The 20266-nt window shown below is 43.9% G+C and overlaps 2 protein-coding genes across 2 annotated transcripts in view; one reads left to right on the top strand and one right to left on the bottom strand.

Annotated features, from left to right (window-relative positions):
- The window catches only part of SFRP4 (secreted frizzled-related protein 4), a 37383-nt gene extending 35036 nt beyond the window's left edge, over window positions 1-2347 (bottom strand). Inside the window, exons 1-3 of the mRNA XM_012638747.1 lie at window positions 1903-2347; window positions 573-653; window positions 411-476 (exon numbers count right to left, since the gene is read on the bottom strand). Of these exons, the coding sequence (XP_012494201.1) occupies window positions 411-476; window positions 573-653; window positions 1903-2347 (592 nt within the window). The remainder of the gene's footprint in view (window positions 1-410; window positions 477-572; window positions 654-1902) is intronic.
- A 3810-nt stretch (window positions 2348-6157) lies between these two features.
- EPDR1 (ependymin related 1) overlaps window positions 6158-20266 on the top strand; it is a 32463-nt gene continuing 18354 nt past the window's right edge. Inside the window, 3 exon segments of the mRNA XM_012638763.1 lie at window positions 6158-6234; window positions 6236-6443; window positions 6445-6743. Of these exon segments, the coding sequence (XP_012494217.1) occupies window positions 6158-6234; window positions 6236-6443; window positions 6445-6743 (584 nt within the window).

Genomic DNA, 20266 nt, shown 5'->3' with positions numbered 1-20266 from the left:
GACCTTAATTCTCTGGGCCTCCAATATTCAAATCCATCCAGACATTCAAACCCATCCTTCCTGCAGCAATGAAACCTCAAGAAGAGACCAGGTGGGGTGTGCCATCTGGGATGAGCAGCGCTTCTCACCAAGACAAGGAGGATCAAGATGTCAGACTTTTAATCTGACCTACATAACTGTTCTCACCTGGATATTTTCCATTTCTTTCCCACTTGATTTACACAGAAAAGCAAGAAATTTTACAATGGTTATGTGCCATATCGAACCCACATAATTGATTAGAAAAATCACCAACCCTCTTCTTTACTTTGTGACTGGTAGATCTGGCCTTAGCAGTGACAACCTTATTGAGATTCCAGCTTTGCAAAGTGCCAAGTGTCAAAAGTAAAAGGCTTTATCAGATAACTTACCATAGCTGTAATTTTTGCTCAGATATGTTGCCAAAGTTGGCTTCACCTTTTTGCACTTGCACCGATCTGCAAAAGGTAAAAGAGAGACAGAAAGTTGGAAAAGGGTACAGAATCACTCTGGGGAGGAGAAGGAGAGGGAACGTTGAGGAAAAAAGAACTCACCGGGGCTTAGGCGTTTACAGTCAATGTCCAGAGGCCTTTCCTGCACCATCATGTCTGGTGTGATGTCTATCCACTTTACATCTGAAACGCAAACAGGGCCACATGGGTGTGGGTGGTGATTTGGTCTGTTCACCCAACTGGAATAAAGAACTATCTGAAGATATAAACTTACACAGCATCATAACAAGAACAGTATCCTAATAGTAAAAATGACATGCGATTATCTATTGATTCTTTTATAACGACATCCCAGGGCTTTGGAGAGGAGTATATTTTGGGTGAGACTTTGCCTATCCAAGCACAAATGATGTGAATGTACATCCATTTAACCTGGCTGGTGCATAGAGGTACATAAACATTATTCCCTATCAAAGCCATAGTAAAATGTTGATTTTTCCAAGCTGACTGTTTACAGTAATCAAAATAACCAAAATATTTCCAAATCCCCACCTCATATTTTGCAGTACAGAAATAGTCCATAGCTATATAACCAAAACCAAGCATAACCCTCTATCACTTATATAATTTAAGCAATAAATTTTTTTTCCTAAAACTCTGAATTAGAGAGGAGTTTCACTTAACCGCTCCTCCTTCATGTTTAAAGCAATGCTCCGAAGTATAACTTCAGAGACTACACTACAGCAACACTTTATGTTTAAATGTGGGATAACCTAGGTCAGAGGAAGCCTAGATAAAAGAATGCAAAAATATTCTTAGGCTTCATTTCAAGAAGTGAATTTAAACCTGCCCCTTCTTCTTAGAAAAGCAGCCGAATGACTAAAGAGGAAGAGGAAGCAGAGATCAGATGAACTAAAATGCCACAGTTGGCTCCTGGTCAATGATCACGAAACACAAGTCACAATACTCCAGGGAGACTGCATTTACAAACCTCACTCCTGGCTGGGGAGTGATGAGGGTTACTGCTTTTTCAGAAAGGACTTTTAAGAAGTAGCATTAAATGTAGAGAGTATTAATGCACCTTCCTGGTGAGACTGTTTTAAGCATTAAATGAGTTAATACGTGTAATAAGCTTAACACTTGCTCAGATACATAGTACTACCGGTTTGCTATGATTATTTCTGTTATTACTGTAAGTGAAAACATTGCCAGTGGCTCCCTTTGTAAGCGATGCTTAGCTTCTGAGATTCCTGTGGGGAAATCAGACTTTTTCAGAATTGCACCCCCCCCCACCTCCTCCTCTAATTCTCACAGTGAAGTGGGATGGGGGCTGACCACCCCCTGGCAGCCTTAGGTGTGGCCGCCCAGTTCTCACGTGGCGGCAGCAGTCCCGGGCACCTCCTCACCTCCCACGTCCTTCCCCAGGCCTCACCCTCTGGGAGGTCAGTGACGATGGCTTCAGGCGAGATGCACACACCACGGTCGTAGACTGGCAGGTCGTCGCAGGCCAGGCTCTCGGGCCAGCTGTGGTTGTACATCTTCATGAGGGGCTCGCAGTCGTCGCGCGCGCGTTGGCACACCGACTTGCAGGGCTTGATGGGGTCGTGCAGGAACTCCAGGGTGCAGATGGGCGCGTACATGGCGCAGAGGAAGAAGCGCAGCACGGCGCTGCAGTTCACGTCCACCAGCTCCTCGTACTGCTCGATGGCCAGGATGGCGTTCTCCTGCGTGCTGTGGTGCAGGTGGTTGGGCATCCGCGTGATGTTCCAGGGCATGTGCCGGCACATGGGGATGCGCACCGCCTCGCAGGGTGCGCCGCGCACGCCCAGCGCCAGGCGCAGCCACAGGCACAGCGCCACCGCAACGGAGAGGAGCATGGCGCCGTCCTCCCGCGCTGCGACCCCGACAGGCAAAAAAGGCCCTTTTCTTCCCGCTCCCCTAATCTGGCCCCGTGCCGTCTCCGAGGAGGATGTCCTTGGTGGGCACAGGAGCGGTCCTGTCCCTAAGCTCCAGCCGGCAGCAACGCGGGGCCGCAGGGTCCGGCCGCGGATCTCTGCCGTCTGGCGCACAGGGCACTAGCAGCGCCAGCCCTCAGCCTCCGGGACGCCAACCCGCCCGGGCAGCTCCAGTCTCGGACCCCGCAGCTCCGAGCGCAGCCAGCCACGGCCATTGCAGGACCCTATTTATCCCGACACCTCCCCTGACGTGGGCTCTGAACGCTCGCTTGGCAGCTACAGGCGCGGCGCGGCGCGGGGGCTCCCCCTCGGCTGCCCCACCCCCAGGCCTCTGCGAGCAGGAGCGGTGACATCATCTCCTCCGGCTACAGCCCAGGGCTGTAGTCCTGCTTTGCCCAAAGTCCCTCCTTTCTAGTCTGGCCAGTCCTTTTTCTTCGGACCCAAGAAAAAGAGTCTCTAGCAGTTGTTTTGGACACCGGATACAAGAGGGGGGAAGAGAGACTTTCAAGAGAGAGAAAGATGCTTTTTTTTTTTGAGTAAAAGCTGAACTTTGCTTCTGCTGCCTTAGTTTCTCAAGTGTAGAGTTGGAGGGAGACGGGAACTGCCGCCGCCCTCTAATTGCGAAACATTTTTGCTTTCTCCAGTAGGGGGCATGAGGAGCGCTGAGGACAGTAGTGAGACTACCTTGCCCCGCCAAGGGAGAGTGCAGGAAAGGCTGGAACAGGATCTACACGTTATATAAGCCAGCCCACCCCGCCCCTAGTTGTGTGGAGTTTGTTTTTGTTGTTGTTGTTGTGGCTAGTAGACGCGAGTCTTGCCTGAAGTTTTTCCAGGTAGTAATTGGTTTGTACCTGCTCCAGGAACCCAATAGAAATGCTGGAAGGTGCAATAGCATTTTTCAGTTTGGGAAATGTCTTCTGTCTACCAACATTCGCCCTTCCTTCTAGATGGAACTCAGGAGAAAACAAAGAAAACTTTGGACACCACAGTCTGAAAGTTTTTTTCTCCTTCATGCCTAACAATTTCCAACCCAGCAGCTTAAAGTCTTGATTTTTGATGTGCTTGGAGACTGTTACTTGAGTTGAGTAAGAAGCTGTGTACCATGGAAAGCAAGTATGTATGCTTTGTTTCCTCTTTTATTTGCATTAGGGAGAGGTAGTAAATCCAACTGCTGGCTCAGCTATCCACAGAAAAGGGAGGCTTTATTGTTTTAAGGGCATATCAATCTTCAGGCAGTAAGACTTCTGGTATATGATACTTTCTTAGGGCATCAGCGATATGGAAATATGTTCTTTTAATGTTAATCTTTAAAACATAGTTTAATCTGAACTTAAGGCAGACAGGCTTTTTCTCTCCAAAGCTTAAACCCACAAAGTTAGGTTAGTTTTGATCTCCACCAGGACTAAGGATTAAAATAGCTGAGGAAAAAACAAGCACAGCTAACAACTAATGGGAATTTACAATGGACAAGGCATGAAGTTAAGCACTTTAAATGCATTATCTTATTTTTTCCGGGAACATAAATTAAACATAGTAAGTTAAAAGGATAAATGAGATGAGTACAATTCAGGATTCACTCAAAGATTCCAGTTCTATTTAACGGAAGCCCCGGGTGTCCTAATACAGCCAGGCCAATCAAGAGAGGTATTCTAGTTTCCTACAGAACACGTATCAAGCTCCAAAGATGCCAAACCAGGCTAGTAAAATATAATGCAAGGGGAACAGCCCAGATCACATCTCCAGCCATTTCGGCAGTAAAATCCAATGAGTCTAAATCTCTTGCTTAGTGAAAAGGATTTTCATTCAGAGTTCCTACCAAGGGAGCAAGAGAAAGAGCTGAACTGCCTACCCTTTTCCTATGAGTTGGTTGGGGAGGGCAAATTTGGAGAGGGATCAAACTTCTGCAACCGGTTTGAACCTGCTGCATCTGTTTATGCAAGTACCAATCACAAAGTCTCATGGGCTTTCCTGATGTTTTCTGATGGCATGTCCTTTGAGAAGCGGTGAGGGGAAGTGAAGAGCCCCTCTTTCTAAAGCTCTTACCTCACTAGGCCATTGGTAGTGTGTCTCTAGTATGTATACAGAGAGGAGGCAGCGGGCAGGGGTTCATCAGGAGAACCCGTCCACTTCCCTTCTCTTCATGCTATGATTCTAGAATACCCCACTTTAGCATTCAACCCACTATCACCTTACATTTATTTGCCAAAGTGTGGTAACTGAGGAAGTTGCCCTGGTCAGCGGCTTCTCTCTGGTGACTCCTTTTCAAGGTCCGCAAGCGCTTGCTCCTTCGCCCACCCTTTAAATATCTGGAGCTCTCTAAGGCTCCATCCTCAGCCCACTTTTCACTCTCAACATTCCCCTCTACTCCAGGGTTTCTGAGACTTGGCATTTTTGACATTTGGGGCCAGATAATTCTTTATTGGTGGGGACAGCTGTCCTGTGCATTGTAGGAAGTTCAGTAGCATCCCTGGCCCCCACCTGCTAAATATCAGTGGCAGCCTTCTCCCCATCCCTGTTGTGACAATCAAACATGTCTTCAGATATTGCCAAATGCCAAATGTCCTTTGGGGCTAAATATTGCCCCCAGGAACCACTGTTTTACTCTTTGGCTTCAATTACCACCTATGTGCCCATGGCTTCTAAATCCAAAAACTCTGCTGCTTTCTGGAAGTATTTACCCAACTGCTCTTTGGGTATTTCCACTAGAATATCTCATAATCATCTCAAAGTCAATCAGTCCTAAAATGAATTTATCTTCTTTCCTCACTCAGGACTGAATTCCCAGTGCCCCAAACCAGAAGCCTCTCCTTCTGAAACTAAATCCTTCTCTATAGTTCCCCACTCCCTTCCACCCTCCTCTCCATCCCATCTACCTCTGCCTTAGCTCAGGCAGGATGTCCTGCCAGGATTATAACAGCAGCTTCCTCTGCCGTCTCCTGCCTTCTATCTGGCCCTGCCCATTCTCCACACTGTCACCTGAGTGAGCTTCCCAAGGCGGACACCTCATGGTGCCCCTCCCAGGCTTTAGATTGATTGATGGCTCTCACTGTCCTCAATATTAATGGCAAAATCCTTAAAATGAATGATATGGCTCCAGATCACCCTCTGCCTTGTACTTGAACCCAACGCTATACTCATTTTCTCTTGTCCTCATGTCCTTCATTCAGGAATGTTCTGTCTCACTTTCACCTGGCTCATTCTTCCTCATCCTTGAAATGTAGCTCAAATGGAAAGGAGCTATAAACTTGGAAAGTAAGTCTTTCTTTTTAGTTGCTTTCTTTTTTCTTGATTCCATAATTTAGATCTTAGCATTACATAAACATAAACCCAGTTAACTTTGTTCTTGAAGGTGGTAAGCACCCCAGACACACAGACCACTTGGCTTGCAGTATTGCCAGGCAATGGGAAGGGAGCAGTCTCACTGCAATGTGACCTGCAGACAATGTCCCTGAACTAGGCTGAACCCAAGGGCCTATTCCTAGTTCCCCAGACCCTTCATTGGGATTGGGGGCTGGGAAGTGGCCATAAGGAATAGCTAGTACCATTTCTTAAGGTACTCCACTCTTAATTTGGAGGAAAAAGGCTGCCGTTTTGGCAAGGGGCACAGTATGTGGGGGGCACAGCAAGAGCAGTAGCTCTGCCTTCTGGATCTTGCCCTAGAAATTGCCCCCAGCATGTGATCGCCTATTGAACACTGCAGTTAATGGAGACACATACCCCTTCTAAAACACGATGCCTTTCAGGATGCTAGTGGCACCACTGCCACTGCATTTCCTGTTGGCAGCAGTGAGCAGTGAAAACAGAAGCGGCAGCAGGCAGCGTCCAAGGCAGCAATAGCTCCTGTGCGATTCACTGGAGCCCTCCCAGCGCGTCCTGATCGCCACTGCTGCAGAGGCCACCGCGGGGACTGGAAGCACCTTCGCCCAGACCACACTCCCCGCGCAGTGCGGAGAGAAGCGGCGGGAGCCACTCTGCGCCCAGACGTCTCAGCGCCCCCTCGGGCTCGGGCTCGGGCTCGCCCCCGGGGGTGAAGGGTCGTGATGCCAGGCCCCGCTCCCCTCCGCGTGTCCCGGGGGGCCTTGGGCGCCTGGCTGCTGGGCAGCCTCTGGGTCTGGACTCTGGGCGGCCTGTGCGGCCTGGGGGCGGCGGGCTTCCCGGGGGCGCCGCGCCCGTGCCGGGCGCCGCAGCAGTGGGAGGGGCGCCAGGTTCTGTACCAGCAGAGGACCGGGCGCAACAGCCGCGCCCTGCTCTCCTACGACGGGCTGAACCAGCGCGTGCGGGTGCTGGACGAGAGGAAGGCGCTGATCCCCTGCAAGAGGTACAGGGGCCCCGGGGTGGGGGGATGCCAGGGCGGGCCTGGGGACGGCGAAGGCGCGGGGACCTGAGCCTGGGAGCTCGCTTTGCAGCCCTTGTGGCTTCTCCCTTCTCCCAAAGAGATCGTTTGCCAGAAGGGTCGATTGGGTACAAGTAAGGTTCGGGTCTGGAAGCGGGGCTGGGCCTACGGAGTGTGGCGTGCCGGCGGCGGGCACTTAGTAATGTCCAGCGGGGGAGGTGAAGAAACGACCCAGCAAGAGCGGGATCCGCTTGCAGGGCGCCCCCATGCCACATTCGCCCACGTCTGCACGCTGCTGAGTCAGGCCTGTGGCTCTCTGAGGCCCTGGAGCGTAGGGCGTGTCTTCTGTCCTATCTCATTTCTTCCTGGAGCCATCTGTGAAGGAGATGCACAGAATACACATTTTCTAAGAAATATTTTTTTACATTTTAACGCTATATGGCAACACTACAAAGGGTGTGGGGAATTGATAAAAAAAATATTCCACTAAGAAACTCATCACCTTGCTACAACTATTGAAATTTTCATCTGCTCCCTTAAGGTTTTTTGTTTGTTTTAAAGCAAATTGTGCATACCGTGATCAAAAAGCCATATATTATCTGAATCCTTTTTAGTTAACATTGTCTCTTACATGTTCTTATTTGCCACCATTGTATTAGTTGGCTCCCTATTTTTAATGTCTGCACAATATTCCATACAGCGATAGAGGCATATTATGCTATTTACATTTTTTTCACCACTGGTCTGGTAATTCACCTTTCCACATGTGTTGTGACAGAGGACCCTTTTTCTAAGACCTAATCTTACTTTTGGCCCCTTTAAGACCTAATTTCTAATTTGGGATCAGCAGGGCTTCCTTCCAGAGCCCTGCTGTTTTTCTATGTGTCACTGTCCTCTCTTTATGGCATTTGCTTCTTTAGGAGTTGCAATGTGAACGTCTATGGTTTAAGGTTCCAGTGGGCAGCCAAAGGGCACCATTAGTTTCTAGAACGAAACAGATCTTAATGTTATCGTTCCATCTAGAAGGATTTGTTGAAGTATTGTGCTACTTGAAGAATGTATGGTAAGGACAAACCGTTTCAAACAATATTATTCAGGGGTGCAAGATAATGCATTATGAGGTATGTAGTATGGAGCTGCAGAGTCATCATGGTGGACTGGGAATAGCTGCAAAGTCTTGCAGGAACATGAATGTTTTCAGCTGGGTCTTGAAGGGCATAGTAGTAATAATAATTAGACCAACCAATATTTGAGTGCTTATATATTGGGCATGGTGTGGAGGACTTTACACATATATGATTTAGTTTAAATCTCAAAATAACTTTGAAAGTATAGATTTTATGATCCCCATTTTACAGACAGTGACTTTGAGGTCTAGGGAAATGAAACACTTTTCTCAAGATCACACAGCTGGTACTTGAGGAAGCTGGGTGGATTTGGACACCTGTGGTTTACCAGGCTCACATTTCCTCTTTCATTTAACAAGGATTTGTTCATGTTAGGCACTGTGTATAAACAGCATGGGTTCCGGTATTCAGGGAGGTCAGAGGCTGGAGTTGGAGTCTCATGAATAAAAAATTCCCATATAGTGAGAGGAGGGGTAAGTAGGGATGTGATGAGAACCCCTCAGTTGGGCACCTAACCCAGGCTTTCTGGAGGAGGTGAAATATGAGTGAGTTCTGGAGTACCTATATGAGGTGACCAGGGGAGATGTGGATGGAAGACTGGGCCAGGGGGTGTGGGTGTATCCACACCCAGTATGTGTGCCATCCTGGGGCTTACAGGGCTGAGTATATTCTGAGAACTGCAGGCCAGTCACGATTAGGGCTGAAGCACAGAGGATGACAAAGGGTCATACACGGAAGGAGGTTTAAACCGTGGAATGCCATGATTAGATTGTATAAAGATCACTGGATGCATCCTTGAGAACTCATCCCCAAGATTCAGGTGCAAAATGGAACAAAGTTGAGCAAGAGTAAAAGCAAAAACACAACCTAGGAGATTTTTGTAGTGGTTCAGGTGAAAGATGGCTAGTAGTAATGGGAATAGTGAGAAAAAGGGAAGTGGGTGAGTTAGGGAAGTATTGTAATTGGAGGGCATGTGAATGATTGGGTGGTGTGCGGCAGGGGTGTTGAGGGAGATGGAAGCGTAAAGAAGGAAGCCCCCATTTTTGGGTCCTGAAGCTAATGGTCTGATGGCATGGAGTAGATGGTCATGCTGTTCCTTGAGATGGGGCTTGACTGTGTGCACTTCTGATTAGGGTGGATTGCTGCTGGGTGTGTGTTCATGGGGAGGCATGTACAACAGTGCTGCATTGATGAAGAGTCATGTTGAAGATGGACTGGAATGGCCTAGAGTACATTGCTGATGCAGAGCAGTGCGGCTAGGAGAAGGATAAGGATTCATCTCCCCAAAGGTGATATTTTTAAGAATTTAAGAAATTAGGCTTTAGAGTCAGACAAATCTGGATCCGAATCTAGGTTCTGAATATAGGTCTTTAGGTAAGTTGCTATAGCTTTCTGAGCATCGGTTTCCTCATTTACAAAATGGAAATACTTATAGTGCCTAATTTATTGGATTATTGTGGGTATTAAATGAGTTGAAGTATGTAAAGAACACAGTACAGTGTTTGATGGTGTGTAGAAGATGCTTTGCCGTGGCCAAGGTGTCCCCATCACCACCACCACCATCATCATCCTGGTGAAGTCACCATGCCCCAGAGACTCATTGCCAGCCCTTGGGGGTCAGAAACTTGATCCAGCAGCACGCTCCTTTGGGAGCAGCCTGTGAGTAAGCAAACTCAAGTGCTAACCTGTATATTCCAATGAGTTTAGTAGCTGGCACGGGGACCAGAATTCTCAAATCCACAAGACGAGGTCATTCTCTCCCTGTAGTCAGAACTCTGTGGGGAGCCAAATTATAATCAGGAGGTTGTGAGCAAAGAGTTGGAGCAAATTCATTGCGCAAACATCTAATGATTGCTTGCCCTAGGCTAGGCGGTATGTTCAATGTTGAGCTTTCCATCCTGAATAAGGCAGGCCAGCCCAGGGTAAGGCTTAATGGTAATCAGATGAAGATAAAGCAATACCTTCATTTTCACAATAGAGATGCCTCGTTGGGGGTTCTGTGCTACCCCAAATCTGCTGCTCCTGACTCCTTCAACACCAAAGAGCCTTGGTGGGCTCTGCTCAAGTCTGTCTGAGGAATCCTTCTCCTTCCATGACTCCATGACTGATTGATAGTCTTTACATGTGTGTATTATACCTTTAGTGGGGTCACGGCCAAGTCTTGCTGGCCTGCAAACTCTTTTGTCCCTTTGTAGTTATTTCTGATTTCTCAGCCCTGATCTATTAAGTGTTGGTTTTACAGTTTAGCTTTTAGAAGGAGATTTTATTCCTTTCTTTCCCAAGTCCTTGGCAAGGTTCTGTCTCTCAGTTCCATCGCTGGCCCTAAATCAGATGTGGAAAAGAATGTTTAGTTCACAGATGTATTTTTGAGCTCTTTAAATGTAGATTTGTTGGAACAAACTTAGAAACTTTTTCAGGTATCAGCAGTTTGGCCAAGAAACCAGATGTTATTTGAAGAAAATGTGTATGAATTGTCTCTTCATTTTTATTAGTAAGTTGAGAAGTAAGATTTAGAATTGGATCAACTTCTCAAGATTTTCATTTTGCATCCAGATAGTTATGGAAAATCCCACTGATAGTTACTGTGAAATGACTAGGATTTTCCAGGCTCTCTTGTCCCTGAGACGATGGAAAAGATTAAACAATTTTACAAGCTTCAGATAAGACAAGCCGGAGCAGAGAATGGGAAATATTAGTAATTGATACTATTTTGTTTTCTGGTTCCAGCTGTCTTTCTTGTCTCCTTGGTTAAATTCACAAGTATTTGTTTGGAAGACTGAAGGAAAAGCAAGAAGATTATTTTCATATTTCAGGCAACATGTTGAACTTTATGTGAGAAGCAGTGTAGATGCTGAATGAACCCTCCCAGGCCAGCAGTAACTTACTGTTCCTGCTTACAAAGTGATGACTTGGATGTTGGAATCAATGAAGCTACTAATGTAGAATGAGCAGAGAGGCATTGAAAAATATGCATACAGGGGTAACATATTGGAAGACTATTCAATTGCCAATCCTACATGTTCTATTGGGGATTTTTATTTATAAAAGATGAAAAAATATGTCATAAAATGGAGTGGCAAGTGGATTCTTATTCAAGTTCTGATTAATTCATATCTGTCTCAGTTTTCCCAGAGCATGTTATTTCTTGGAGAACAAAATAGCATTTTTTTTTTTTTTAACAGAGAACCAACCTGCTGTAGTGGAGAGAGTGGGGGATTAGAAGTTAGACTGTCATGGGATGCCAACCATGGCTTCTAATCCTGGCTTCACCACAATTTGGTCCCTTATTTTTCAGAACCACAGTGTTTTATTCATCTTTTAATTAAATTTTAATCATGCTTACAATATTGATACTAAATAATTTTTAGGCCTTATTTCTTAAAAGCTAGATACAGATAGAATTAAATGAGATCCTGAAAGCACCGATTGTACTTTTATTATATCGGTCTGCTTCACTGTTTCTACCATGATGCAAGGAACTTGACACAGATTCTAAAATTTTTCTCAAATTGTCCCTTTATGTAGATAAATTCAAGGTTCTTTTTCTTTCTTCACCTTTTCACCTAAGCCTGTGCTTATAGGTAGAGAAAAGGAAAAGGCTAACTTGAAATGCTGTGGGCCCAAACACGGAAGACTCCTCTCTACTGGGCCTCCTTTCATGCTAGTAATTGAGTAGGATGGCTTGCGAGAGTGTTGGTCCAAGTATCTTCTGCGAGCAATTAGTTCCAAAGGCTGTTATCATACTGAGTAACTTCAGTGATCATATGGGTTTGGGAATGAGGGTAAGAATTCTTTGTCAAATACATTATTTTATTTTGATAACTATCTCACAATTACAGAGAAGTTGCAATTATAATACAAAGAGCTTTTTTTCTCCCTTAACTATTTGTAAGTTGCCAACCTGATATACCTGTGATCCACAGATACGTCAGTGTATATTTCCTACAAATAAGGACATTGTCTTGCACAACTGCAATACCACCATAAAAATCAGGAAATTAACATTGATTCATTTCTGCCATCTGAAATTGAAGTGTCATTGAGGTTTTGCCAATTTCCTTTGCATATTCTGTATAGGAAAAAAAAAACAGTTTAAACTCAAGCATTGCATTTAGGTGTTGTGTCTCTTTGGCCTCTTTCTGTCTGGAACAGTTCCTAGGTCTTTCTTGTACTTCAGTACTTTTAAAGATTACTGGTCAGTTATTTTGTAGAATGTTCTCTGATTTGGGTTTTTCTGATGTTTCCTCATAATAAAATTCAAGTTATTCACCTTTGGCAGAAATATCACAGAGATAATACTCTATTCTAATTGCATCCTGATGTTCACTTTGATCACTTGATTGGCTATTGTCTGCCAGATTTCTTCACTGTAAAATGATACATTTTCCCTTTGAATTAATAAGTATTTTGTACTTAGATATTTTAAAACCATGCATATATCCCATTCTTTGTTAAACTTTTGACTAATTTCTTTATTTATGTCAGTAAGGACTCAGGGATTCTCATTTTATTCCATTCTCTCTTATTGTTTATTTTGATGTTTTATGTTGTCCCAGATTGGGGCAGTGAAAGCCTCTTTAAGTTAGTTTCTGTGTTCTTCTGATGTGTCTTCTTGTTCTCTGAGCACTTCCTTGCTTTCTGGCACAAAGTATTTCCAGATCACCTGTATTTCCCCTGCCCCAGTCCTAGAATAAGCCATTTCTCAAAAAGCCCTGATTACTTTCCTGGAGAATAAGATTTGGACATCAGGATCTGTACTGCAGTTGCGTTCATTGTTCCTGGGTGGCACTGCCCCCGGGCCCTCTCAGTGAACAGAGCAAGGGTTGTAGGTTTGGATACACACACACACACACACACACACACTTGCACATATATACACATTTACATTTCTGAACCTCCAATTCTAATCCATGGAGATACTTAAAAATTGATAGTTCTGATTCTAATCCAACCTCACATGGTTCATTCTAGTTTTCTCCCTTTCGTTTTTGCAACTTCCCTCTCAGACAGTGAGAAAACTGACCCACAATATTCAGTTGCAGTAAGTACATATTCCCCTTCACACGTGAATTTCCTTCTCACCCCTCGTGGGCTCTGCACCCCAGGCGAGCCCAGGTAAAAGCCTAACTTGCTTGGTCCTACCTAATAGCTTTAGTCTAAATTGTTCAATAAGAGGAAAGGGAAGGTCAGGTTACATTTTCTGATGTGTATTTAGTTTCTTTTGGGTTTCTCAACAAATCATCATTACAACTCATCAGACGGTATCTGTGTGACTGGGGGAGGTAGATTAGTATAAAGTGGTCAAGAAATTTCTTTCATCACAAACCCTGTTTTGCATGCATTGGACTTTCATTTTAAGAAATCGTGACTTTCTGAATTTCAGGAGGATGACTCTTCCTTTGGCCTTTTATCCTTCCTTTTGATCTCAGATGCCTGGAGCTAGCATTTTCTTTTATTAGCTCAGGAAGTCTGACTGCTTGTGGCCTCCTGATCCTCAAAGAATAAACCATGCTGATTTGCAGTACTGAGTTTTTCTTCAAGAAGGAGATTTTCTTAGAAGCATGTAAAGTTTCCTTTAAGATATTTAATTCAGTAGGTCTATAGACCTTGGATTTCAGAGGGTCGATACCAGGATGGGGAGGGAGAAGCAGACAGTGGGAAGAAAGAAATGTCAAAGAAGATATGCCCAGGAGAGAAAGGAAGCTGATGGGGTGTAAGACTAATTTAAAATTGGAAGCTAGGGGTGGTCACCATACTGCTCTGAAAACCTCTCTACTTTCTCCAGTAACCTTGATCTGTTTCTTTCTGATTCTGACCTTAAAGATGACGGTCAAAGTGCCCAAAGATCTGAAAATATTTCACCAATTAGTGGTTTGTTTTTCCTGGAATAAATATGATAGTCTTATATTTCAACAATTCCAGTAAAAATTTTCTATTTTTCCCCCTTTGAAATTTCTTTTATTTTATCCATTTTTAAAGAAAAACTCTTCCCTTGATCTCACTAGCTGAAACCTCATTCTCTCCTTCCGTTTAAAGCAAATCTCATGCTAACTCCAATTTCTGTCCTCCCATCAAACTTTCTCAAAAATACTGTGGTCAGGAGCAATAAGCTCCACATTATTAATCAACTAATCTTTTGTCAGTCCTCATTTTACTGTTGGTCTTTTCCTCCATTCTGATATACTTTCTTTATCTGCCTTTCAAGACATTACTCTCCTGGGTCCTTCATTCTTCCTCATTTCCTGTCCTTCTCGGTCTCCATTGTTTTCCTCCTCTTCCCTGAACCAGGACTGTCCCAGTTCAGGCTTTCCATCTCTCTGCCTTTCTGTCTATACCCACCTTCTTGGTGACCTCATCCAGGTCCTGGTTGAGATGCCATCTCTACGCTGAGGACTCCCTCGTGGATATGTCCAGCTCTGAGGTCTCCCCTGCACTCTACCCTCAGGGATTCGGCTGCTTAGTTGACTTCTTCACTTGGATCTCCAACAGTCGTCTCACACTCAGCATGTCCAAAACCAATACCGCCCCTGGAAACAAACAAACAAACAAACCAAAACCAACTGAACAAACAAAACTTACTCTTCTTGCAATTTTCTGTATCTCAGCTAACAGCAGCTCCGGTTGCTCAGCACAAAACCCTCCCAGTGCTTGCTTTCTCATTCTCTCACTTGCCACAAGTACTCTATAAGCAGATCCTGTTGACTCTAATGTCCATGCATACCTAATCTGGCCACGCATTCCCTGTTCTTCTGGTCCAAACCTTTATCACCTGCTGGCTGGATTTTTATAAAAGCCTCCTCACAGGCCTCCCTTAGCTTCTGCCCTTGCTCCCTTCAGTCCCTCTCAACATATAGCCCAAGGGAGTCTGGTAAAAATCGTGTCATGTCACTCCTTGGCTCAAGACTCTAGTGCCTTTCCATCTCTCTCAGAGCCAGTGTTTTATTACTCTCAGAGTTAATGACCTTACGAGGGCCTGAAGACCCTGAGGGGTCTGCATCCCTTCCACACCTTCTCTCCGATGCCAAGGCCAGCCTGCTTGCTCCAGCCCAGCCTGAGCACGCTGACCCCTTTGCCACTTGTGTCTGTTGTTCCCTCTGTCTGGAAAGAAAGCCTAGTCTCTAAAAATACGCATGGCCCACTCCCAATTGAGAGTGTATCTCCTAACATTCTCAATACCCATCTCACTGCTTTATATGTTCAAGGCTCTTGTGACTACCTAACAGACTATTTAATATTTTTTAAATCTGTGCTGTCATCTTCCCCACCTCCCCTCCCCCACAGTAAGGCTCTCAAAGGACAGGCATGTTCATATGGTTGTCGCTGTATCTCCAGTACCTGAGAACACTTTAAATTCTTTTCAACATGCTAAGTGGGACCTAAATAAATACTTATCCGGTACAAAAGGAATTGGATTCTGATGCCAGAAAAGTAGATTCCTAAGCTTCATTTCCTAATCCTTAGAATAAGACCTAAGTTTTTATTGTAGCAGTGAATGAAGGAATCAGTAATACTGATAATAGATATATATGTTAATTATAGAAAGATTTCTAAAATATTGATATATTTTTTCCTCATAATTAAAATGTTTAAACAATAAGCTCATAGATTTATATAATGGTTTCATGGCTCATTATTCACTCATATTTTACATTATTAATTTCTTTTGTTAAGGATGATTTTTGACATCAAATTACACTGCCTACCCGTATTTTAAAAAGTTTTTAGGCAGGGCTGCAGTGGAGCCCACTTAGGAGGGCATCCCACAACCTCCAGAGAATGGATTCCCCAGGTTCCTCTCCTCCCCGAGCCATGCCCAGCTGTTCCCTCAGCAAACACTGTCCTCGGTGTCTTTCTTGCTTCTCAATGTCAGTTTTGCAGAATTTTCCCCAGTATGGGCAGGAAGGTTTCCTAAGCACCAGTGGATTGTCAGAAGTGGTGACATTTTGAACTTAGGACCTTGAAGAAGAAGAATCAGACCCTTAGCAAGTTGCCTATGTCACCCTCAGACCCTCCAAAGAGAAGAGAAACTGAGGACAAATGGCTCCCAGAAAGAAGAAGCCAGTTTCCCCTGGACAAAAAGGATATAGTGGCTTGGATGGCTCCTGCCCCTTCAAAGAAGGCTGCTTTTTTTGTGCCTAAAGTTAGATCTTCAGGGAGAGCTCTAGAGTGTGAGCTTTGCCAGTGAACGAGAGGCAAAAGCTTGCCCCAGAACAGGCACCAAAGTCAACCCCCTCCAAGAGAAGACACTGACTGCTCTGGAGCACCTCAGAAGTGGCCAAGAAGATTGTAGCAGATGGGAAGCTGGTGGCATGGGGCCAAGGGACATATTAGTTCCTCCCCTGATGTAGTATTGTCAGCTACAGGAGAAATATAATTTATACGGAGTATATGTGGTCTCATGAACCCCCAGACTAGTTGGCATGGCACCCAGGAGCAGCCACGGTGAACGCAAGGCCCTCCCAGGTTGCTAGAAAATACATCCAGGGAAGATTGGTGAGCCTAAAATATTTCCCTCAAGTCCCTTACTGACTCTTAGATTTTCCAGAGTGCAGGGCCTACCACCAGAGTGTCTCACCAAGATCCTGATGAATCAGGATGCTCGGGCTGAGAAAGGCAGACATGCCTCCAAGGAAGATGCCCAGGCCACCCTGGAGCTATCTGAGCTGGCTGAAAAATCCCCAATGCTTGGGGCAATGCTTGGCAGAGGGACCCTGGTTGAAATGGGGAGGCAGAGGCAGGAAGTGTAGGGAAAGCATGAGAGGATAGAAGCTCCCATTTCAGGAGAAACAGGGCAGTGGACCGGTGGACAAAGGATGTGGGGAAGAGTCCAGCCCAGGCTTAACATCCATTGAAGTGCCACGTCAGGTGCAGTGTTCTGTCATGGCTCAAGTGTTTCCTGTGGATGTGGGAGTCCTCCATCTCACAGCTGAGCCCTCCACCTGTCCTCTCTGTCACACACTCTATACTTTTGGACAGGGCTTCTCCTCTGGCTCAGCTCCAGGTATAGCCTGGCTTCCCCATGGGACCCCAGGGGACCCTCATGAGATCTCAGCTCTTCTTTAGGAGTTAGAAGCTTCTTTGACATCAGAACACAGTTCCTTTTGTACAGGAAAAGTACTTATTTATGTCCCACGTAGTATGTTGCAAAGAATTTAAGTGTTTTGGTGGTTTGTAGTCTTTCCTTCTTTCATCATGCTGAATCAAGCCTCTGAAAGGTCAATTTCTGCACTTGTTAAAATGAAGGCATTGTTATTGTCTATGTACTTGTAAAAACTTCTAAGGAGCTTTGCTGCAAGGTCTTCCATTAAAAAAAAAAAAAATAAGCCATTTTACTCTTTTTATTGTTCCCTGCAATTTCTTTTATTTCAATTTTCTTATTTACTTGAATCCTTTGTTTTGATTCACGGTTCAGTCATCTACGGAACTTACTCAATTACTTTTCTTCGGAGAAAGGTACTGGGCTTGTATACATTTAAAGACTTTGAATGTCTGAGAACACCTATTTATTGCTTTTTAAATAATGATGGTTTTTGGTGTATATAATTTGAATAAAAATAGTCTTTTTGCTTAATATTTTTGACGGTATTTAGAGTTCTAGAAGAGAAGTCTGATACCAAACTAATTTTGGTTTAGTTTTAGTAATTTTCTTTTTCTGCCCAAGGTTTTATAGGTTGTTTCCGCTATCCTTGAAATTTATTCACATTTCCAGGCTATGTCTAGCTCTAGAGAAATTTTCATCTGCTATTTCTAGAGGTTTGATATGCTGTCTTCTCTCTTTGTTCCTTGTACAATCTCTCTCTGCTTATGTGTTTTGGTTCTCTTACCTCTGTCCTCCAAATATCTTATCTTTTTTTTTTTTTCAGTCTTTTCATCACTTTATCACTTTTTCCTGAATACTGCCTTCTAAGTCACTGCTTCTGTGTTCTTGTTTCCCCACAGCCCACCTGCTTTCTGCCGTCTCCACTGCATTTTTTAGTTTGGTAATCATGCTTTTCATCAGAAAGCTATCCTTGTGGTCACACATTATTCCTTTTCATTATAAACACAGTCTATCCCAAATCTCAATGAAAAGAAAAAAAATAAGTTTTATGCTTTAGAATTTCATGAATGTTAGCTGGAAGGGGGCGTGTGAGTTTATATTTCAACATGAAAAGCATCATGTTGACTATGCACTCCCCTCCGCACCCTCCTTAGTACCTCCAGTTGTGTTGTTCTGGAAACCACCATGCAGCATGGCAACATGGGTATCTCAGTACTAACGAGGCTGTTTCTTTTAGAGGGGGTGAAAAAAAAGTCAGCCTGAACTATTGTCTCATGACAAGTTTTTTTATTACCCCTCATCAGATGAAAGACTATATTGCCTACACATTGCCAATATTCATCCAGATACATTTTTTGGGAAAAGAAGCTCTTCAATTTCTCAGGCATTCTTTTCATCTTTTGAACTAGAATCCAAGTGCTAAAGGCCCATCACCTTACAGCTTCTTAAATGGCACACATAATTATTCTTTGATTTTTCTTTTCCTCGGGCTGCATTCTTAAGTAATTTAATGTTTTTGTTATATGTGATCAGCAGCAACGTGCACAATGGGTTTGTGTCTAACACAACAACTTTGAAATTATTTTTTACGTCTCATAGTTACTGTAGGGTGTAACTGAAACTTAGTGTACGCCAGCATGGCAAGTGGCCGCAGCTCAGTTCTTCCTCCTCAGAGTCAGAGGGCCGGCATGCATTACTAATCTATTATATTGCATGTTAAACAAACCCAAAATTTGTCCAATTTCTTCCATAAAAGCCAAAGTCCTTTTGTAATCACAATATAATATTTGTCCACTCCCTTTTCTGTAATTTAATATGTCTTGGATGGCCAAAGAGTTCTACACGGATGAGAAGAATCCCTCCTTCCCCCTGTGGAGAGAGGGAAGAGGCTTGGTGTTAGAGAATGAGAATGAATCTGGTAGGAGATCAGACCTTGGGTCCGATCCTGGCCCCATAATTTACTACCAAGTTATGCTCTGAGCCTCATATTTTCTCCTCTGTTAAAAAAATAAAAACATTAATTACATGTTCAGCTGAGTTTGCCAATCTGTAACCTCTGCCTTAGATGCTTTCTTTTTTTTAGAACAGAAAAACAATTGCCTCTTGATTATTAAGTCAGTAGCTGGTCAGGTTGACCTATACCCAAGCCAAGCTCTGGTATTTTGGGTTATAGGATTAGTCAATCTTTGGACCGTGCTCATTCTGAAAGTAAAGACTCTCATAGGGTTGTAACAAGGAATCAAATAGATAATATCTGGAAATAAGTGGTTTTTATGTATTTCATTAAGGATATTTACAGCTACAGGTGTTAGAAAATCTAAGAAATGCTTGAGCCTTAAGGATATTTGCTATTTACTCCAGAATTCTTGTGATACATGTTCCTAGGTTTGACTCAACAGCTTCATCAAGACCCCAAGCTGTCTTCAACCATTTAGTCTGCTGTTCGTAGAATGATGGTTCAGAGTTGCCAGATGGCATGCTGACTGTTGCCTCATGGTTTGAAGATGGCTGCCTCTGCTCAAAGCACTGTGTCCTTACCCAGCTTCATTCAAAGACATGAAATGAATGAAGTGGAGCAGGACAGGGACTGTCCTTTCTTGAGAGAGGAGAACCTCCATCTCACAGCTGAGCCCTCCACCTGTCCTCTCTGTCACACACTCTATACTTTTGGACAGGGCTTCTCCTCTGGCTCAGCTCCAGGTATAGCCTGGCTTCCCCATGGGACCCCAGGGGACCCTCATGAGATCTCAGCTCTTCTTCAGGAGTTAGAAGCTTCTTTGACATCAGAACACAGTTCCTTTTGTACAGGAAAAGTACTTATTTAGGTCCCACGTAGTATGTTGCAAAGAATTTAAGTGTTTTGGTGGTTTGTAGTCTTTCCTTCTTTCATCATGCTGAATCAAGCCTCTGAAAGGTCAATTTCTGCACTTGTTAAAATGAAGGCATTGTTACTGTCTATGTACTTGTAAAAACTTCCAAGGAGCTTTGCTGCAAGGTCTTCTATTAAAAAAAAAAACATAAGCCATTTTACTCTTTTTATTGTTCCCTGCAATTTCTTTTATTTCAATTTTCTTATTTACTTGAATCCTTTGTTTTGATTCACGGTTCAGTCATCTACGGAACTTACTCAATTACTTTTCTTCAGAGAAAGGTACTGGGCTTGTATACATTTAAAGACTTTGAATGTCTGAGAACATCTATTTATTGCTTTTTAAATAATGATGGTTTTTGGTGTATATAATTTGAATAAAAATGGTATTTTTGCTTAATATTTTTGATGGTATTTAGAGTTCTAGAAGAGAAGTCTGATACCAAACTAATTTTGGTTTAGTTTTAGTAAT

The sequence above is a fragment of the Propithecus coquereli genome, unplaced genomic scaffold (genome assembly GCF_000956105.1).
Source record: "Propithecus coquereli isolate 6110/MARCELLA unplaced genomic scaffold, Pcoq_1.0 Scaffold134, whole genome shotgun sequence".
NCBI classification, from domain to species: domain Eukaryota; kingdom Metazoa; phylum Chordata; class Mammalia; order Primates; family Indriidae; genus Propithecus; species Propithecus coquereli.
The sequence above is the reverse complement of the archived record's forward strand: the minus strand, read 5'-3'. Positions and strand labels throughout refer to the sequence as shown.